Source organism: Anopheles merus, chromosome 3R (assembly GCF_017562075.2).
Source record: "Anopheles merus strain MAF chromosome 3R, AmerM5.1, whole genome shotgun sequence".
Taxonomy (NCBI): Eukaryota; Metazoa; Arthropoda; class Insecta; order Diptera; family Culicidae; genus Anopheles; species Anopheles merus.
The window spans coordinates 18,272,236-18,289,915 of NC_054084.1; the positions used below are offsets into that span (position 1 = coordinate 18,272,236).

The following is a 17,680-nucleotide window of genomic DNA, read 5'->3' on the forward strand; positions in this document are numbered from 1 at the left end:
AAAGAACTGCTCCAGAGCTTCGGTAAAAGGAAATAAAAAAGAGTTGTGTGTTGGGCGGGTTTTCACACAGCACAAAGAGCACCACATGGAGCTGCGTTCACTATCGAGCAGTTCACTCATTTATTCATAAACCAATCGTTTACCGACGGTTGGTGGGAAAAGTTCAATAAAAAAAGCTCCCACCATTTTCACACGCACACCGTAACACTCTCGCATCGATCACACAGGCCGGAGCGTACGTTAGCGCGCTGTTGCCCTCGATCAATAATGTACATTAACGTTTTCCAGCGAGCGTCTAATCGAACAGCGCCTTTCAGCGTGCGGGACACACACGTACACGCGTATGGCGTTGGCCATACGCATACAGACGAGCGTTGTGCAGCGACCTATTTGCATTTGGTTGTGGGCAGGTTTGTATGCTGCTGCTACCGATGGCGATACTAACGACTGCACTAAAGTGCAACCGCTGCCAGACATTGGCGGCCGTTAATATGCGTCAAGCGAACGTGGCCGACTACCGACCGATGCTGCCAGTAAAGTGTCACGTGGTACAACGCTAGATAAAATACTGTGCGGTTATTCTTTGTCGTTGCCTTTCTCTTTCTCATTGTTAGAGTTGACGTAAACAGTAGTTCTAGTACAATCCCTTCAGGCTAGAAGTCCGTTAGGCATTCTTGGGAAAGTGAGGAATTGTAAAAATCAAAACTTAAATACTGTTTGTAGTTTCTAACCTTGGCAGCAAAATTATTGGACGACAATATCCCATCCTTTCTGCAACATATTGATTCGATGTTGTTCTTTCAAACTCCTAATCCGGGAATGCACTACCTCCACATGCCTACACTACCGTACAATGACACCGAAAAGCCTGTCAATTTATTACCCACTTTGCCGGTAGATCCTGTTTTAGTTTTTCGCTCCAAAACCCACTCCAAAAAAAGGAAACCGGTTCCACAACCTCAAAGCTGTCTTCTAGCAGCTTGCCTAAAAGCCTCTCTGCAACATCTGCGACCTCCCAAAAACGAACACCCGAACCGCATCGAAGCGGAAATGTCCATCCGATGCCAAACACGCATCTTTGGCGATGAATACTAATGACTGCCGAAAAGGACACCGCTGGAGCTTCAAAAGTGAGTGTTGCTGGCGTGCCACATGCAGCAAAGGCAGCCATCATTTTCAACTGCACGCCTTTAGTTACCACCGGAATCATGTTCTTCGCAGTGAGTGCAGAGTGAAGGCGGTTGCAGAGCGAACTCAGCAGTAGCAAATACAAATATACAGTCCACCTTCACGCGTGCGGACAACCTTCTTTCACGTGGTTTCGGGTCGTTCGACACCGCGCCAAGGTGAAGGTCGATCGTGGTGTGGTGCGGGTCCTACCTTCCTGCCTCTCGCCCTCTAGGTGGCACCGCTTTTGATGGATTTTATTTCTTCCGAAAGCACATCCATTTTGGCATGGGCTGTGTGTTTTCGGTTCGTTTCATCGGCTCGTGCTTACGTAAGTATAAAAGTTGAACCAAACACCTTACACTTCCCCCATTCCGCGCATAACGGAGACCCGGGCGCTCCAATAAATGTGCTACAGTTTGGTGCGATTTGGCTTGCTTCTTGGGAACTCACACAGATGACTGCTACTTTCTTCGACGGTTGGCAGGCTTGGTACTGCCCACAGGGGAGCCTCTTCCCCTGTGCCTTGCCCTTCTTTTGCATGCCTAATTAACGACCCACAATGCCAACGGTCAATTAATAACAAAGCACACGGCATACAATTACCTTGTTGAAACACGGAAAGGTAGAAAAATGAGTCCTCCCGAAACGGAACGAGACGCCTGGCCAAGGGCATATGCCAAGGGCTGCCGGTCACTGGACTGGGCGGGACTGGGGAAGAACGCATGAAATATCTGCTTCAATCCATTTCTTTGTGTAATCGCCCGAGAGCTAATCGAATCTGAGTCTGAGTGGAATGAAGTGAGTGAGGCTTTTTGCTCGCTTTTGTCTTGACTAATTAAATGTGAATCTAGTAAATGTTCAGGCTTTTGCCTACTGGAATGGCAAGATAATTGCACTATAAGTAGCTCTAGTTAGTAACGAACAATTTACTTTTCATGGAAGTTCTGATTTTAATGTAGCTCACATACAAGTAGCTGATGCTAATGTAGCTTCAGGCATTGAATACTACAAACATTTAATTCTCCAATTCAATATTGCTCCACAAATTATTGTTACATCATCAAAAAGAACTCATAATAAATTGTGAATGGCACAGTGACATCTCCAATCGAAAAGACCCTAAATTCTGAAGTTATGACTGCACCATAACTATGCACCAAACTACATTCGGCTGTTGATTACGAAACTGTGCCTCGGTTATTGTTCTCAATGCTTTCCTGCGAACGACTTTTCTTTTCCCAAACAAGACGTCCGTAAGACTTTCATGCAACGGTTCCAACAGCACAGCAAAACCTCGGCAACAACAGGAAACATCAGCTCTATGACAAGCAATCATAAGTTTAAACTATTTGCATGCCACGAATGTCTGCGCCGTTCGTGTCTAACGTCATCTACCGAACGATCGATAAAACAATCAAGAACAAGGGCCTGTTTTTGTTTTTCGAGCCCGATTCAGCTCTGAATGACTGTCAAATTGGAAAATTGGGAGTCCGCTTAAAGAAACATTAAGAAATTCCGCACGAGCTGGAAACGATTTCAAGGAATTTTGAAAACAGAAAACTGATCCAACCAACACAGGCACTTCGCAGGGGCCCTTTACAGTGCCTTACTCGATAGCTCGCAGTGCTCTGGCACTCTGCCAGATGATACCTTTACGCTGCTCCGATAACAGCGGGTTTAAATTGAAGTGTAAATATTAGCACTGCTTCGTGCAGGTGCAAACTATCCTCTCCCCGTTTTTGCTAAACCCTTTCTACTCTACAATGGACTATTTCAAACAGGGGGGAGAGTGCTAGGCGTACGTGTTACGTCACCGACTGACCTCCCCGACTCCGACCCTCCAATCGATGCACTGTACCGCTTGCGAGGATCATGTTAGAGGGAGAGCAGAAGGGAGCAGCAGAAACAAGAAACAAGAAAACAAATAGAACCAAAAGGGGCAACCAAGCGTGAGCTGGACACGAACCCCCGCCTGGAACTTCTCAAATTACTCTCCCACCCCACCCAGGGCCCGATAGTGCGATGTTATGTAAGCAAAGGACACATCAGGCGACATCCACCGGTTCCACCGGATCGAACGACGGAACAACTGCGGAGGTGACATTCAAATGAGCACACCGACAACGGAACCCCGTCGCACTCAGCAGCGATACCCTTTTCCGGTGAGCAATTGCCTACCCTTTCGGTGCATGTAATACAAAATCATTTAGCAGACTGGTGCGAGAAGACGTTCTGTTGTGTCGAGACTCCGTCGGTCATAAAAAAAGACTTGTTCTCTGCCCCTTGCAAGACTGTCGAACCCGAACGAGTTTCTTGTGTAGCGATTTTCCACAAAGAGCTGATCTAGTTGGAAACTCCGCTAAGCTGCATCGCTTCCGAAAAACAATCTCCTTCGCACACATGCAAAGCCACGTCACAGGACACACTTTTCCTATGACGTGTAGAGTGTGTTCGCTAATTGCATTTGTGGTGGTGCCGATGAAAACTGTTTTTCTCTCACATTTTGCACTCACAAATGCTCTCTCTCACGGGGAAAGTCTGTCGCTCGCGCTCGACAAAGAAAAAAGGATTAGCGCTGGAGAGCGTTTCTCTCGCACCGTGAGAGGAAAATTGCTTCTTTCGGGGGTTTTCCCACTGACAGTAGTAGGCCATGAGCAAGACATTGTACGCGTGTGAGTGAGTGTGTGCACATTTTCCGTGTGTTTGTATATTGCAATGAAGGTAACACGGCAAGCGTACGAGGAGAGTGTATGTGTGTGTGCGTTTGCACTGCCAACTTTTCTCTGACTTTTTGCCCTCTCCCCCAATTTTCCTCCCCCTTTTTTGCCCATGACGAATCCCACCGAGTCAACTGGGACGGGTACGCTTATGTAACCAGTTTTGCAGGTTGGAACTTTAGACGGCAGCAAGGAAAAAACAACAACAACATCCCCAACCCGGAATGACGTCCGGAAACAGGAAGCACTGCCGGACGCACTTGAAGCACGATTATTGGGGCCTCTCCTGTCCCGAGATTCTAGGGCTCTTCCAACCACGGTGCGTGTTCGATCAAAGACACACACACACACACACACACACGCATACACAAACACAGAGTTTACTTGTCTCAAGAGAAGAAAAAGCCCTTGCTTACTACACACAATCAAAACGCTCGTCTAAACGCAGTTTTCTTTTTTTACTGATAGCGAAAAAGTAACACAGAAAAAGGGATTCATAATTACCTTAGGTTTGAGGTTGGACTGGAGGGCAAAGAACCTTGCTGCGAGACACACGGGACCTTCTTGCCTTGTTGGAAGCGACGGCTACTTGGACGTGCAAACCACAGCAACCACCGTAACGCAATGCGTCTCACTCACAAAGCTCACCCTCGGAAAAGGAAAAGCGGGTCCTCTTGAACTGTTGTCCCGCAACGCAATTCTCGACACACAGCACCGCACCACGTAATGCTGGATTCTGCTGGACGAAGGATTCTTGCTCGTAGTCTCCAGCCCACTGCAATGGAACCAGCGTGTACGTGTGTGTGTGCGTTTTTTCGTTGTGTAACCGCTTTCTCGCCCGTGTTCGTACTCGTTGCAAGACTAAAGGCCGAAAGGATACTGACGTTTTTACCCCGTAGCGACGGGCGAACCAAACTGACAGCGGACAAACACAACCACGAAAATCGGGGGGAAGTTGCTCGGGAAAACAGGGTCGCTCACGGGGGGGGTTTTTTCCCTCAGTCTCCCGTGGTCAGGGAAAATCGCTCTCTTCTGTGCGCTCTCATCAGAGCAGTTGCCAGTGTGTGCGTGTGTTGGGAGGATTTTTGCTCTCGCAGCAAGGATACGGCCTGCCATCTGACAGTTGTGCGGACGGTAGCGCCTGTGCGCCTATGCAATCAACCTGCCCGCTGCTACCTGTCATTCGTTCGGCGTTGGATAAAGGGGAATCTTCGCGGTAAGGAAATTAGCGGCGTTTTTGGGACGGGGGTGGAAGATTAAATACCGGAAGGCAGCAAGACATTACGGGATGGAGCAATGCTTTATAGCTCGCCATGGCGCCGACAGAATTTCCATCTCTCACTGTTGTGTATGTCTGTGTGTGTGAAATTGGTTTTGATGTAAGTGTGTGTTCGTGTAGCAGGAGATGATTAAATGCAACCTCGCGCTCCCGTCGTCGATGCACTATCAAAACAGGACTTCAGGAAGGGAGCGGAGGTCGTTATGACACAGTCGCTGGCACCAGCAAGTCTACCTGCCCGTCAGACCAAACTCCACTCTACTCTACTACCACTACTACTACAACAACTACTACTGACTAAACAGGACACATCGAAGGCACAAAAAGCATGGCAAGACGAGACACAACTCTTACACAACATCAAGGGACACAGAGAGGATGATTGATGGACGGGAATGTAAGGGTTAGGGAGAAGATTCAGTTGTTTTCAGTGAATTTTTGGAGTTGATTTAAAATAAAATGAGGATGTGTGATAATTACGAAATGTGAACACGTTCCGTGGCCTTACGGTGCCGATGAATGAGTGAGGAAAATCAATAATCAATGCCTACTCCAGCATGGTTACGGTTAGAAACGCGCTACATAACGCGGTTCTACTGTTCGCGGGGGGGTTTTGTTAGCTACCCTAATAGAGAAGACACAGGTAGCCCCGGTAGTCCGTACGGTGCGTCTAGTTAGTTAGAACGTTCTGTTATAAACACACACATACACATACACTAACACCTTTGGCAAGGTGTTTGCATTGAATCTACCAAGTCGGCTAACGCTAGCAGCTAATGTGTTACACAGTGTTAGTTCACTATGAACTAATGTTCCTATTAGTTCCAAAAATAAACACCCCAGAAGGATTGGAGGGAAATCAACTGAACAAAAACAGAAACGTGGGGTGGGAAAAAGGCAACTGGATTCTTGCTCTACATACCTTGGAGGGTGTTTTTTCTTCCTGATTCTTTCCGCCCCTTCACTTCACCCAAATGCCAATCGGCTGCCCTGATGTCCGATCAAAACAATCTCAATCTCAAACCACGAGCGATCCGTCTGCGTCCCGGATGACGTTTGGGGGCAGCAGCACACTGCAAAACTAACCACAACAAATCGACACCAGTCGCTACACGGCAGCTAGTGAGGGGTGGGGAGGCTGTTCCCCGTTTTCGGGTCACCCGAAGACACACAAATTACACAACCCGCCGCAGCTGTCGCACCTTATCTGCGCCCTGCACTTCGCCCTTTGGCAACTTCCGCCGCTTTACACCGAAACTGTGTGCACGCAAATGACAGACAAAACGGCTCGATTAACGATTGCTTCCTCAACACTTTCACAACAGCTTCACTTGGGTGGCTAACAGTGCACCAGGGGAACCATTGACACGGTACGTGACAGGGGAAAACCCTAGAAAATAGGCCCACGCCAGAGATGGAATTTCTCACCGTGGTGTGTACTTTTTTTTTCTTGCTTAATTTCTGCCTTCTGCTGCTCTCTGCACGTCAACTTGCGGAATCACTTTGAACGAGATGGAGCACCTCAGCGTAAGCACCTCACGCAACGACGGCGATGAATGAATTGTACCGATGAGCGAACGCGAGCGAAAGGCAATGGTCGCGACCGATGGCGAATGGCAGGGTTTGGCACGTGGTGGGTTTTTTTAGAAATGAACGGCGAGAGTGAATGAACATCGAAATAAGGCAAGTGAAGATTGTTTGCTCATTAAATGTTTGGGCTTATTTAAGGCAAAGACATTACGCCTTGATGTAAGTAAACGTTTTAAATTGTTCGACCCGTGTTACTGTACATTCTTATGTCTCATTATCAATAATTATCTCAATAAACAAATATTTCAGGAAATTTTAGACTAGCATAAATAAATAAAATAATTAAATTCATACGAAATTGTTTTCATCAAGGGACGGTAGAATTTTAATTTTCTTTAAATTGTTTCTCCAATTTTCATCAACCTACAAATGGTTCCCAGATGCTCACGTGCCAGCCCCTGGCTCGGGTTTCACCCCTTGTTGTGCAGTGGGGTGAAATGAACGTTCATCCGTTTGGCATTTCCTAGGCGGATTCATTCGTGCATTGCATAGGATGCTAACAAAACGTGACTTGGCGTTAGAGAACCTAACCATTCTCGATAAACCAACGAGCATCGTCAAATGGAAATAGAAAACAGCTGAAGACCGTGCTCGGGCGAAAATTTGAAATCCAATTGAATGCGAATAGGGGAAAACGTTAGGATTGATGAGAAACATAATTTCTTAATTATTCTTTTTGTTAATTTATTCAGTTAAAAACTTTAAATAAGAACATTCAGCAAATTATATCTCAAATGTTTGTGTGATTTATGTTTTCACAAATATGTGTTTTTTGTAAAAAGAGTCAAAATTAAAAATTTTAAAGCTTGCTTCACATTTTTTTTTATAAAAAGTGAAACTCAAAATGCAATATAATTGAATATAATTTTATAATAAAACAATTATAAAAACTCTAAACCTATATTTAAAAATGTTAAATGTTTAATAAATAAATTTATAAACAAATAAAATATGATGCTCTGTTTACGTTCATTTCTTGATTATTTTTCACATGATATGCATCATTTTGCAGTTTGTATCTAAATAACATAATGATTTATATAACTTGAATTATTTTTAATTTTGATTGTTTTTTTTAAATTGTTCCAGGCTTAGTAGCAGACTAGTAAATAAGGTAATAAACAAAAATAGTTAAAAGAAAATTAATGACTGTTTGTACACATTTTTTGTTAAATATTGGACCGATTCTTCGTTTTATCTATAAAAGCAACTTAGTTGAAATGCATACAGAATTGATCACAAATCAAAACAATAAGAACAATGAATATTTCACCTTTTAGAACATGGCACATATCATAGTTGAGCATCTAGATATATAATTAAAAACGATGCGTAATTTACCAATTCCTTAAACAACTGTTTGTAAAAGACAAAAACATTGCTAAATATTGTTTACAATTAGCGTTCAATTCATTTCCTCTCGGAGATAAACTTTAGCGCCTTGGCATCATGAGCAGCATTCAGCAACATAAAAGCTTTCAAAGCATTAAAAGCTCACTAGAAAGCTTTCCTCTGAGGGGTAGTTTCAGTTCCGCCTGAAGGTAGACTATTTGCAATGCATTACGCAAAACGTAGAATTGCCTACTCATGCTGTGGAAAGTAATAGCGATTTTATTGGCAATTTTGAACCAGGACTTAGGTTATTTTTAGTTTATTCATCATGTACGTTTAGCGAGTTGTTTTATAAAATAAAATCGAACATAAAATGTTTTGTTCAATTTATGTTTTAAATAGAATGTTGTTGTAACTTCAGCTATTGACAACGAAAGCGCAAAACGTTTCGCATTTTTAATGTTCAATATTAAATCTTAAAATGCTGGCACTAAAACGAATTCGTAAAACAAACGTACCCAGACAAAGTTCGTTGGGGCATCAAAACAAACCTGTTCCATTTTTAATACCTCAGCAGACTCTCCAGCGCTCTTCGGAATCGATTGTAATCAAACCTGTAGCAGGCCCGAAAATGCGTCCAAACAAACCTGTTATGAATTTTGCGATCCAATGTGACCAATCATTTTTGGGCATATTTTAATTATTAATCAGTCCCCACTCTCCCCTGCCAGTCCGAAATTAAACCCCAACTCGCTTGAAATACACGTAGCTCTTTCATTTTGTGTCATACGTAAAGCTTAAGGTAGTGTAATGTAACCGTTTAAATTCATTTTCACTTACGGCGGTGTTTCGATGTGTTTCATTTCCACTGCAGCCATTTTTCCGTGCTTCCTCGTAGACGATCGCACTCGCTGTATCCTTGAACGTGCGCACACCGGATGATTGCCGACGGTCTTGATGGTGTCTGGCGCAATCCGTACCACTGGTGCACTTTTTTCACCTTAAAACGCACTCTTTGCTCTCTTTTACCACTTCGTCACAGACGCCGCTTCGGTTGCACACAACTGTTGCTGATAAACAAAATAAAAAAACAGAAACAAGCTTGAACACATGAAGTGAATCTCACATTAACCTTCACGAAGCGCTTTGCCTTCGAAAATAAACACAAAAACACGAACACTTGAGGCCGGCGTCGGCGTCGCATTTCGGAAACACGGTTTTGCACTACATTCACGTGCAAACGAGAACGCTCCACAGCCACCGGGCACAGAACTATCGCAACCGCACGACAGTGTTGTGCAAATATTATCAATTTTTGTACCCACAAACACACAAACACACTCGATTGCATCTCAACACTTTGGAGCAGTGAAACTCCTACCACACCACCAGACCAGAGATGGGAAAGCGTCATTACCTCATCTTGCGAGCCCTCCTTTCTCTGCACGTTCATTAGTGATAAAAGCTAATCATAGGTTGCACGTGCAACCGCAGCTCTATCTGTGGCTCTGAGGGCTTTATATGTCAACCGGCCACCAGCAAGACACAACGTTACAGCGAGCGCGAGGATCACTGGAGATTGCGCTCAGCATTTGTATGTTTTCGACTGCAACTGGAGCGTTATGCTGATTTCACCGATGCCATAACAGTCAGATGCAGGCTACACGTCTGGACACCTGATCGATGATGTATGAGAAAGGCCGTTCGTCCGGGAGGACGATTCCCCATTCGAGCAGAAACAAACCTGTTTTTAGGCGAAGCGTTCGCCCTGTGGAGATGGATGGATGAAATAGCTGAAGGTTGTTGTTCGCGTCTTCGGACAACTAGCTCTAACCGACTGACGGGCAACTCTTGGACCCAGAGCTTCGAACACGCGAACGAACGTGTGTTTGTGGCTACGTGAAGCCCGCGAAAGATGGCCATGGACAGCGGACAATGTATTTTTTCATGCAAACTTGAAATCAATTTTGAGACGCGATTGTAGTGAGAATCGAAAATTCAAAACCAATTATTAGATGCACGAAAAAAAGAAAACGATCCTCTGTTTGGAACATTTACGTTGCAGGTAGTGATCGTGCCTGTCGACCACTGTGTCCATTACCGCAAGCGCAAACATCTCACAGATTAAAATACCTTTATAGCCTAGCGCTTAATCTTTGCCCGCTCGGTTCTATAAACACAATCCGACACATTACGTTCATCGCCGTGGTGTGTTGAGGTGTTTTGGGAATCCCTTCGACTTGTAGCGGCAAATCAACCGGTTTTCAAGGCTCAATCCATAAAAAACCCACACTCCTCCATCATCTCCATCTTGATGGTGCGCATCGGTGCATCAACTGCCGCCTCCCTTTGCACACTCACATGACTACATTGAACATTTCACTAGCCTGACTTCTGAACGCATAATGCTACTAACCATTTGTGGGAGTCATATTCCCACTTCACTTCGATTGCTGATAAGCCGCAACTTGAAGTTCCAAACAGGAACATTCCACTTCGCACTAATTTTGTCTGCTTCGGTGTGGCTTCGGGGTGTTCACGGTGATCACAGTCCCGGTGGGCCTAATGAAGGATTTCGTTTGTTCGCCCGATGACAAACACGCTTACGAGTGGGATCTGTTTTTACCATTCCTGCGCTTCAATGTTCAACAGCTGTATCAGTAGCGACGCTACGCTTTCAATGTACTATTGTTGGCCGGTTGTCGGAGAAGTGGAGTTGTTTTTTCACCTCGTCTAAGTGGATGGGCTTGGTCGAATGGAGAGTATGGAACCTTGCAGTCAATGTTGCACTTCTCAATTCAAATGGAAATTATATTTCATTTCCCACTACCGGTATTATTTAATATATTCCAAACAGGCTGATATTGACACCGGGAGAGCAGAACAGGGCTGTCAAACCAAGTTTGGTTGAGGATATATTGTGGTGTATAGTAACAGTAAACTTTACAAGAGCTTCAAACTGTTTGAATTCAACATTTAAAGTTGCTGCGTGTTCTCTGGATCGTTAAAAACAAATATTATTTTTGAGCATAATAATCACAACAATAATCATTGAACCGCATTTGCAGCAATAATTGAAATAATTCGCAATAAAAACAAAAAAATATATTCATGAGGAAAGCAATTGGATATCTTGTTTCTTTCAATGCTTTTTTAAACATGTCATGCATGATACATTGTATTACTTTAAATTACTGATGGGAAAATGATATTTTCGTCGGAATCAATTTCATTTGATGGAATCGATTCCGGGTAGTAGGCCCGGAATCAGTTTCCTGAATCGATTCTGGAATCGGCTCCAGAATTGGTTCCGAAAATAGCCTCGGAATCAGCTTCGAAATTCGTTCCGGAATCGGCTTCGGAATTGGTTCCGGAATCGGTTTCGGAATTGGTTCCGAAATCGACTCTGCAATCGGATTCGGAATCGGATTCGATCTGGGAATCGCAATTTGCTGCGGTAACAGAATCAGGATTGACTCCAAAAATGAAAAAAGCCCCGGAATAAGAATCAGTTCTTGAACTCGTTTCCAGCATCGGAATATAAATACTCAATCAAGCGTCAACCTTGATAAAAAATAACTTAAAGATAAGTCTACACCATTTTAGGCAGAATTTCACTAAAATAAGATAAGTTTGAAGCAAACAAGGGCATCAATTGAAGCAGCCAAGGACATATGCCAAACTTCATAGAAAAAAAACTGTATCAATTAAACTGTATGAAATGAATCTGGCAATTTTAGGACCTTCACTTGAATATCGTGCATTTGAGCTTTAAAAATTACTTTATTTATATCTCGGCAACAGTAATAATGCATACAGTGGTATAAGCCTTTTAAAAACTGACATCAAAGACTGGTTTCAGTATGCATTTAATTTCTCTTTCTATGCCTTTCCTTTCGTAGAGTTCCAGTTTTCACCGCCTTTACCTTTAATGGTATCGTACTCTGCCTATCTTTTACACATGATTTAGCACATATAGGAGCAGATCGTAGCCGTAGTGTTTCGTAGCAGATCGTAGCGTTTCGATAATTTGCTATTTATTTTTCTATTGCTTCGATTTGAATTTCATGGACGAGCAAAATTCATACAACAAATATGGAACCGGAAGAAATAACTGCAACATAAAACAAATTTTAGACATTTAAACAAATATCTTTAAGTTGACTTTTATTAACCAAATGTGCCATTAGAAACATTTTCCTGCCTGAAAACCTGAAGCGTTTCATCGATCACATCTTGAAGTATTTTAAGAACTTTTGCATTGCATTTGACACCCCTGCACTGACCGCTCTATATCATCTCGCGTGTACTAGTCATTCGACTGCGAATCTAAATAAAATCTAATCATCCTGCCTCATCGACACTCCCATCTTCACAGCCGCTTTGCACCAACCGACCAAACGGCCTACCGAAACCAGCAAAAAATTCAATTATTCATCACTGTACTTGAACAGTGCCAGCGAAACACCACAATAAAAAAAACCCCATCTCACCGAAGTCTCTCGACGGGCGATCGTCATGAAGACCCACCGTTCATCTGGAGTGGACCGTTCAAGTGGCATGGCGACGGACTGTTTGTCAAATGCAATCGATGGTATGATACAGGGAAAAAAAGCTCTGAAACACATCAGCTAGCACGAAAAACATGCTACGATTCTCCTTGATGCACATGCTTTGGGTTTGTGTTGTTTTTTTTTTTGTCTGTGCTTCAAATAATAGCACAATCTAGCAGTATAGATGATCACGCAACGGTTGGAATGGGGTTTTGGGAGGCTTACAATGCTTCTATGAAGGCTTCTCCGCATCATTTCAATGATCTTCCAAAACGACAACATGGGGACTGGTCCCAGTAGCACTGTCACACTCTGTCAAACATATTGAACATCTCTTCATTCTCTCTTTCTCTCGATCGGGACGTGCCGGAACATTAACGACGCGATTTGATGCTCAAGTGAATATTCAACAAGCACCCGCCGGACTTTGCATTTGCAAATGAAGCGCACTTGCACCGCCGCACTCCGCACTCCGCTTTCGGGAGCATCTAATCTGATCTGAGCAGAGCTGCGCTCGCACACACACACATCATGATCCGATCGCGATGCAAACGCAGCAGGAGAACGAGGAGCAGTGTTGCCTTGCCACGAAATAAGCCGTTTCCGTTTTCGGATCCGATTTTGATGCGCCACAGCGATGGTTTTGCATCGCAACACGTTGCGTAGAGTCGATTGTGCTATCTAACACGGGCTGCCTATTTGTTGTTTGTTACCGTCGATCGCAGCATCACCCAAACGGTTACACCCGAGCAAGCACACCGGCTGGACAGTGACCTATTTGAACAATGGCTTTCGGTTTGGGCGTCGCTCACTCTGCCACGCCAATCACGTTTCCACTCCAATTACAACCTGTTTCTTGTTACGAAGGTTGATCGAACGCACTGCGCACAAAACACAGCAACAAAAAAGAGCTAGCCCCAAATTCCCTACTCCCACTAACACAAGCTTAGCTCGGCAAATACCAAACACGCAAATCGGGTACCCCTTAGCACGATACCGAAAAGTCCCTCCAAGTTTGGCGAGATCGCAGAAAAAAAACACACATAAATACCAATCACTCTTCAGCACACAACACACACACCATTCCGGCACGCACTTCACACGCGGTTGCGAGGGACGGCTAAGCCCCTCGGTTTACGTCAGGACGAAAGGAAGACACGGAAAAGAGAAACGGCCAACTCCTTCTTTCCACAGCCACAGCGCGCTGGAAACGGTTGAGGCGGAACGGGAAAGGCGGCAAGCCGGCGAGGAATGTCATAAATGTCGATGTCGAAAATATAACCGCAAAGCAAATGAAATACCGTCACCAAATATTCCCCCCAACCGAATGCCTGTTGGCGATTTTGTGATTGTGTGGGGCTCTTGGATTAAGGATGAGACGAACGTCGAACGTAACAAATGATACACTAAATGAAGGAAGAAGGAAAAAAAACTACGATCACACGCGAGTGGAAAATATTACGTTCAGCAAAACGCGGGACGACGGAGGAACGATTCGCGATCGCGCTCAAGATCTGCTTCGAACAGCATCGAACGATAAACGATAATGAACGGGCCAGCGAGATCGGCGCTGGCAATGGTCCCTCGGCACCGTTGGTCTAGCTGGATAGTGGTGCATGTACGTGTAAGTAGTAGGACGTTTATGTTTTCAATTATTAAGGGTTTTTTTAACAGTCTTTTTAGTGATCTATATCAAGCATAAATTGTTGGATTCTAACTATGATTTTTTTAAATACAATATTTTCAAATTTTAATCTTAAACCGAATGGCGTTTTTTTTTAAGCTCGACTGCCTGGCATAAATGTTCAATAGAACTTTGCAAAATGTTTGAACATACTGACATTATATTCAATCTTCTTCACAAGATCTAAATTTCTATTAATAACTATACAAAGAATATTCAGTAATCTGCAATTGATTGACTGCGGTTTATCATATTAATTTTAGATGTACTTTTCAAAACTCCCTTTTTATTTTGATTGATATGTTGATTGTTACATTCAACTGACATTTTTTTTAAAAGTTGTATTTTAATAATTCTAATCACATTTAACTTCTTTTTTATAATCATGATCTCATGTTTTGAATCGCCACCAGTGCGGTTTAGTTGACTGCAGATTAATAACAGTGCAGATTGAAATTTTATGGATTATCCAATATCTACCTATATAGAAGCAAACATACAGACCCAAAAAAACGCAACAACTATCAAATTCTGGATTCATCCTCACCAGGCCTCAAAACTCATATTTAATACAAAAAAAACAAGTATTTCTAATCGAAAGTGGATACTAGTACATTTTAATTAAAAAAACCTGTTCTTTCTTGGATTGTCTTAAACTATTGTTAGAAATCATAAACTACGCATGGCATTCTGAGAGTTTTGGCGAATGCTGTTTTGATATCCTTAACATTTGAATAGCAAAATATCTAGTAATATATTTTTTAATGATTAATTATTATTTTAATTTGTTTATCGACTTCTGTATGTACTGTTCATTTACCTGTTCTTCAAGCACTCAACGCATTACTATTTTAAATTAGTACATGTATTGAGAAAACCTACAGTTTAATATGTACTCCAGTACATTTTTTCTTTTTTATTCCGAACAAGAAAACAGCTAACATTACACATCAGATATGAAAACCACATATTTGCTTAACTAACATTATGTTATGGAGAAAAAAAAACTGTACAAATTTTCTTGTTTAATTTTAAACCCTTTATATGTTTTGCTTCGATTTTTAAGTTTCAAACTTGAGCCAACTTTATTTAGCACATGAGCCTTCATTACATTATTCATGTTGAAATGAAAGTAACAATAAAGGGTAGTCGATAGTTTGTATAAAACTTGTCAATTTTATTCTTCCTTGCTTTATCAAAATTTAACTATCCAAACAATCCGTCGTATCTTAATCAAGACCTTCATTTTTTTAATTCACATTAAGCTTTGTTAATATTGACGTTCATGGTCACCGACAATTAACATTCATCATTTTGATTATCAATTTTCTAGTCTCTGTCTTACGGCGAAAGATTTCATTCCTAGGTAAAGATTCAGCACTACAGTGCGAAGAATAGGGATTATAGATTGTGTAAACATGAATGCTGGTGTTAATTGCTCACGAAACTACCGAATGTTGCTGCGTGATAATCAAAAGAAAAGTGTTGGATTGGAGTAGCGTCACGAAACAATCCTAAGATGCACGTGCGTAATTTACCATGGAGCTATCAAAGGCATATTAATAGAGCTCTGTCTCGAAAGAGCAGATTCAAAATCGAAGAATGAATTTGTACACCCAGAAAAGTTGAAAAATCTTTAAGGCTAAACAAATATGCACGAATGTGCCGAAATAAAGTGGTTGCCTAGACACAACAGCATTTTATTCTTGACAAGTGCATCCAAAAGCAAAAATGAAAGCAGAAAGCTCAAGTAGCAATTCATATCTCGTTTCTGTATATTGTATTTTAGCATTTAGCTGAAGTTAATTTTATTTAAAAATAACGTACCAATAATAGCATACATTTAGGCGTAAATGCTCAAAGAAATTTGAGTCCAACGTTTTCTTTTCAAACAAATTTTGAATAATTTTAATGTTTTTGACTGTTTCAAATACAAACCAAAAATAATCTTTGAAAATAAAATATTAAATAAACTCATTTCATAACAATTTCAAGCTATCGTATCAGTTTTAAATCAACGTTGAAGTCACTATATTAAAAAATTGTTTCACTGTCTCTTCATGCACACAATACGTTTGTCTCGCTTGAAGAGCAGTGCAGACACCAGCAGGAAGACGGTTGGATGTGTAGAGAGAAACAGCAGCCTCGGAGATCTCTCTTTTTCTTCATGGCGAATCATAGAAACAGTTATGCTCAAAGTTGTAAGAGCGAGCACAGTCGATATGAAACAGAGCTAAGAGATGAATTCATTTACACGGACCTGTTGCTTCAATCGAATGAATTTTAGCAGGAGTGTTTCTACTGTAGTGCATCAGTTTTATGGATAAAAGCATCTAAAATTGTAAAGTATAAAAAACAAATTTCTAAAGTTGTATGCAACAGCAATTAATCACAATAACATTTGTTAGTGATATTTAGATAAACATGGACAAATTAAATCGACGTTTTATTCATACTTCTAGGCCATTGAACAACAGTTGGAGATCATAAAAAAATATTTGCCAGTTTTCATGTTGATTCAACATCTTTTATTGGTATTGTTTTATGTAAGTTAGTTGACTAATTTGGTTAAGGGCGGTCTTTATATCTTCAAATTTTAAAAGATATTCATTTTTTAAATTTATTAATAAATTATTACATTATTAGCTTTGTAAATGAACATTTCATTCAACGCTATGAACTTCACAAACATAAAAATATATTGAAATACTTTAACATATTCTTTTGATAAATATTCTACCCAAAACAGAATTCATTATAAAAAGTTCGATATAAAACGTAAATCGTAATCCTATTCATTTGTATGTGGGAGCTACAAAAATGTATGTACAAACATACTCGATAGAAGTTCACCTTACATTATCATCTGATTCAAAACGGCACACACACACTGTAACATAGTGTGTTCATTCGAGCAAATCGCGACAAACCCACCCCAAACGCGTTGTAATCTGTGTAATGGTGGTATGCGTACATTCCAATACACAGCACACAGTGGGAGAACGTTTCAACTTTTATCTTTTTTTTAATTTTTGGAAATTTATCATTTTCTTAATCACCTATGTACTGAGTTCATTGCATCTTATCATATAAAAATAAATGAATTATTTTAAAGATAATTTTTTCTCTTTATACCAAAAAGATTGTTTTAACCGAAATAACCGAAACTCAAAAAAATACGAAATATCACGCAAGTCAGTCCCTTAGATGCAAAACAATGTTATCAAACCACCCAAAAAAAAGCCCAACACAATTGATTTTCATGTGTCAAGATATCCGCTATCGGAATTCCGCTCACACCATCGTATTGTGACGGCTCACCGTGCGTGTTTTGGTGTATTGTGGCGGTTTGTTC

The 17,680-nt window shown here is 41.7% G+C and overlaps 1 protein-coding gene across 16 annotated transcripts in view; it reads right to left on the reverse strand.

Moving 5' to 3' along the window:
* Positions 1–14,183, reverse strand: part of LOC121597340 (protein NDRG3) — a 47,110-nt gene extending 32,927 nt beyond the window's left edge. For 6 of the 16 annotated variants that reach the window (XM_041923039.1, XM_041923033.1, XM_041923034.1 and 3 more), the window contains exon 1: positions 6,089–6,740. Coding sequence is in view for 3 of the 16 variants with exons in the window: in XM_041923036.1 (XP_041778970.1) it covers positions 8,929–8,966 (38 nt within the window). In the remaining 13 variants the exon portion in view is untranslated. Of the gene's footprint in view, positions 1–4,391; positions 4,841–6,088; positions 6,742–8,928; positions 9,159–13,354; positions 13,463–13,942; positions 14,029–14,103 lie in introns of those variants that run through there. The other 10 variants (XM_041923029.1, XM_041923028.1, XM_041923025.1 and 7 more) reach the window with 8 other exon arrangements.
* Positions 14,184–17,680: the final 3,497 nt, after the last annotated feature.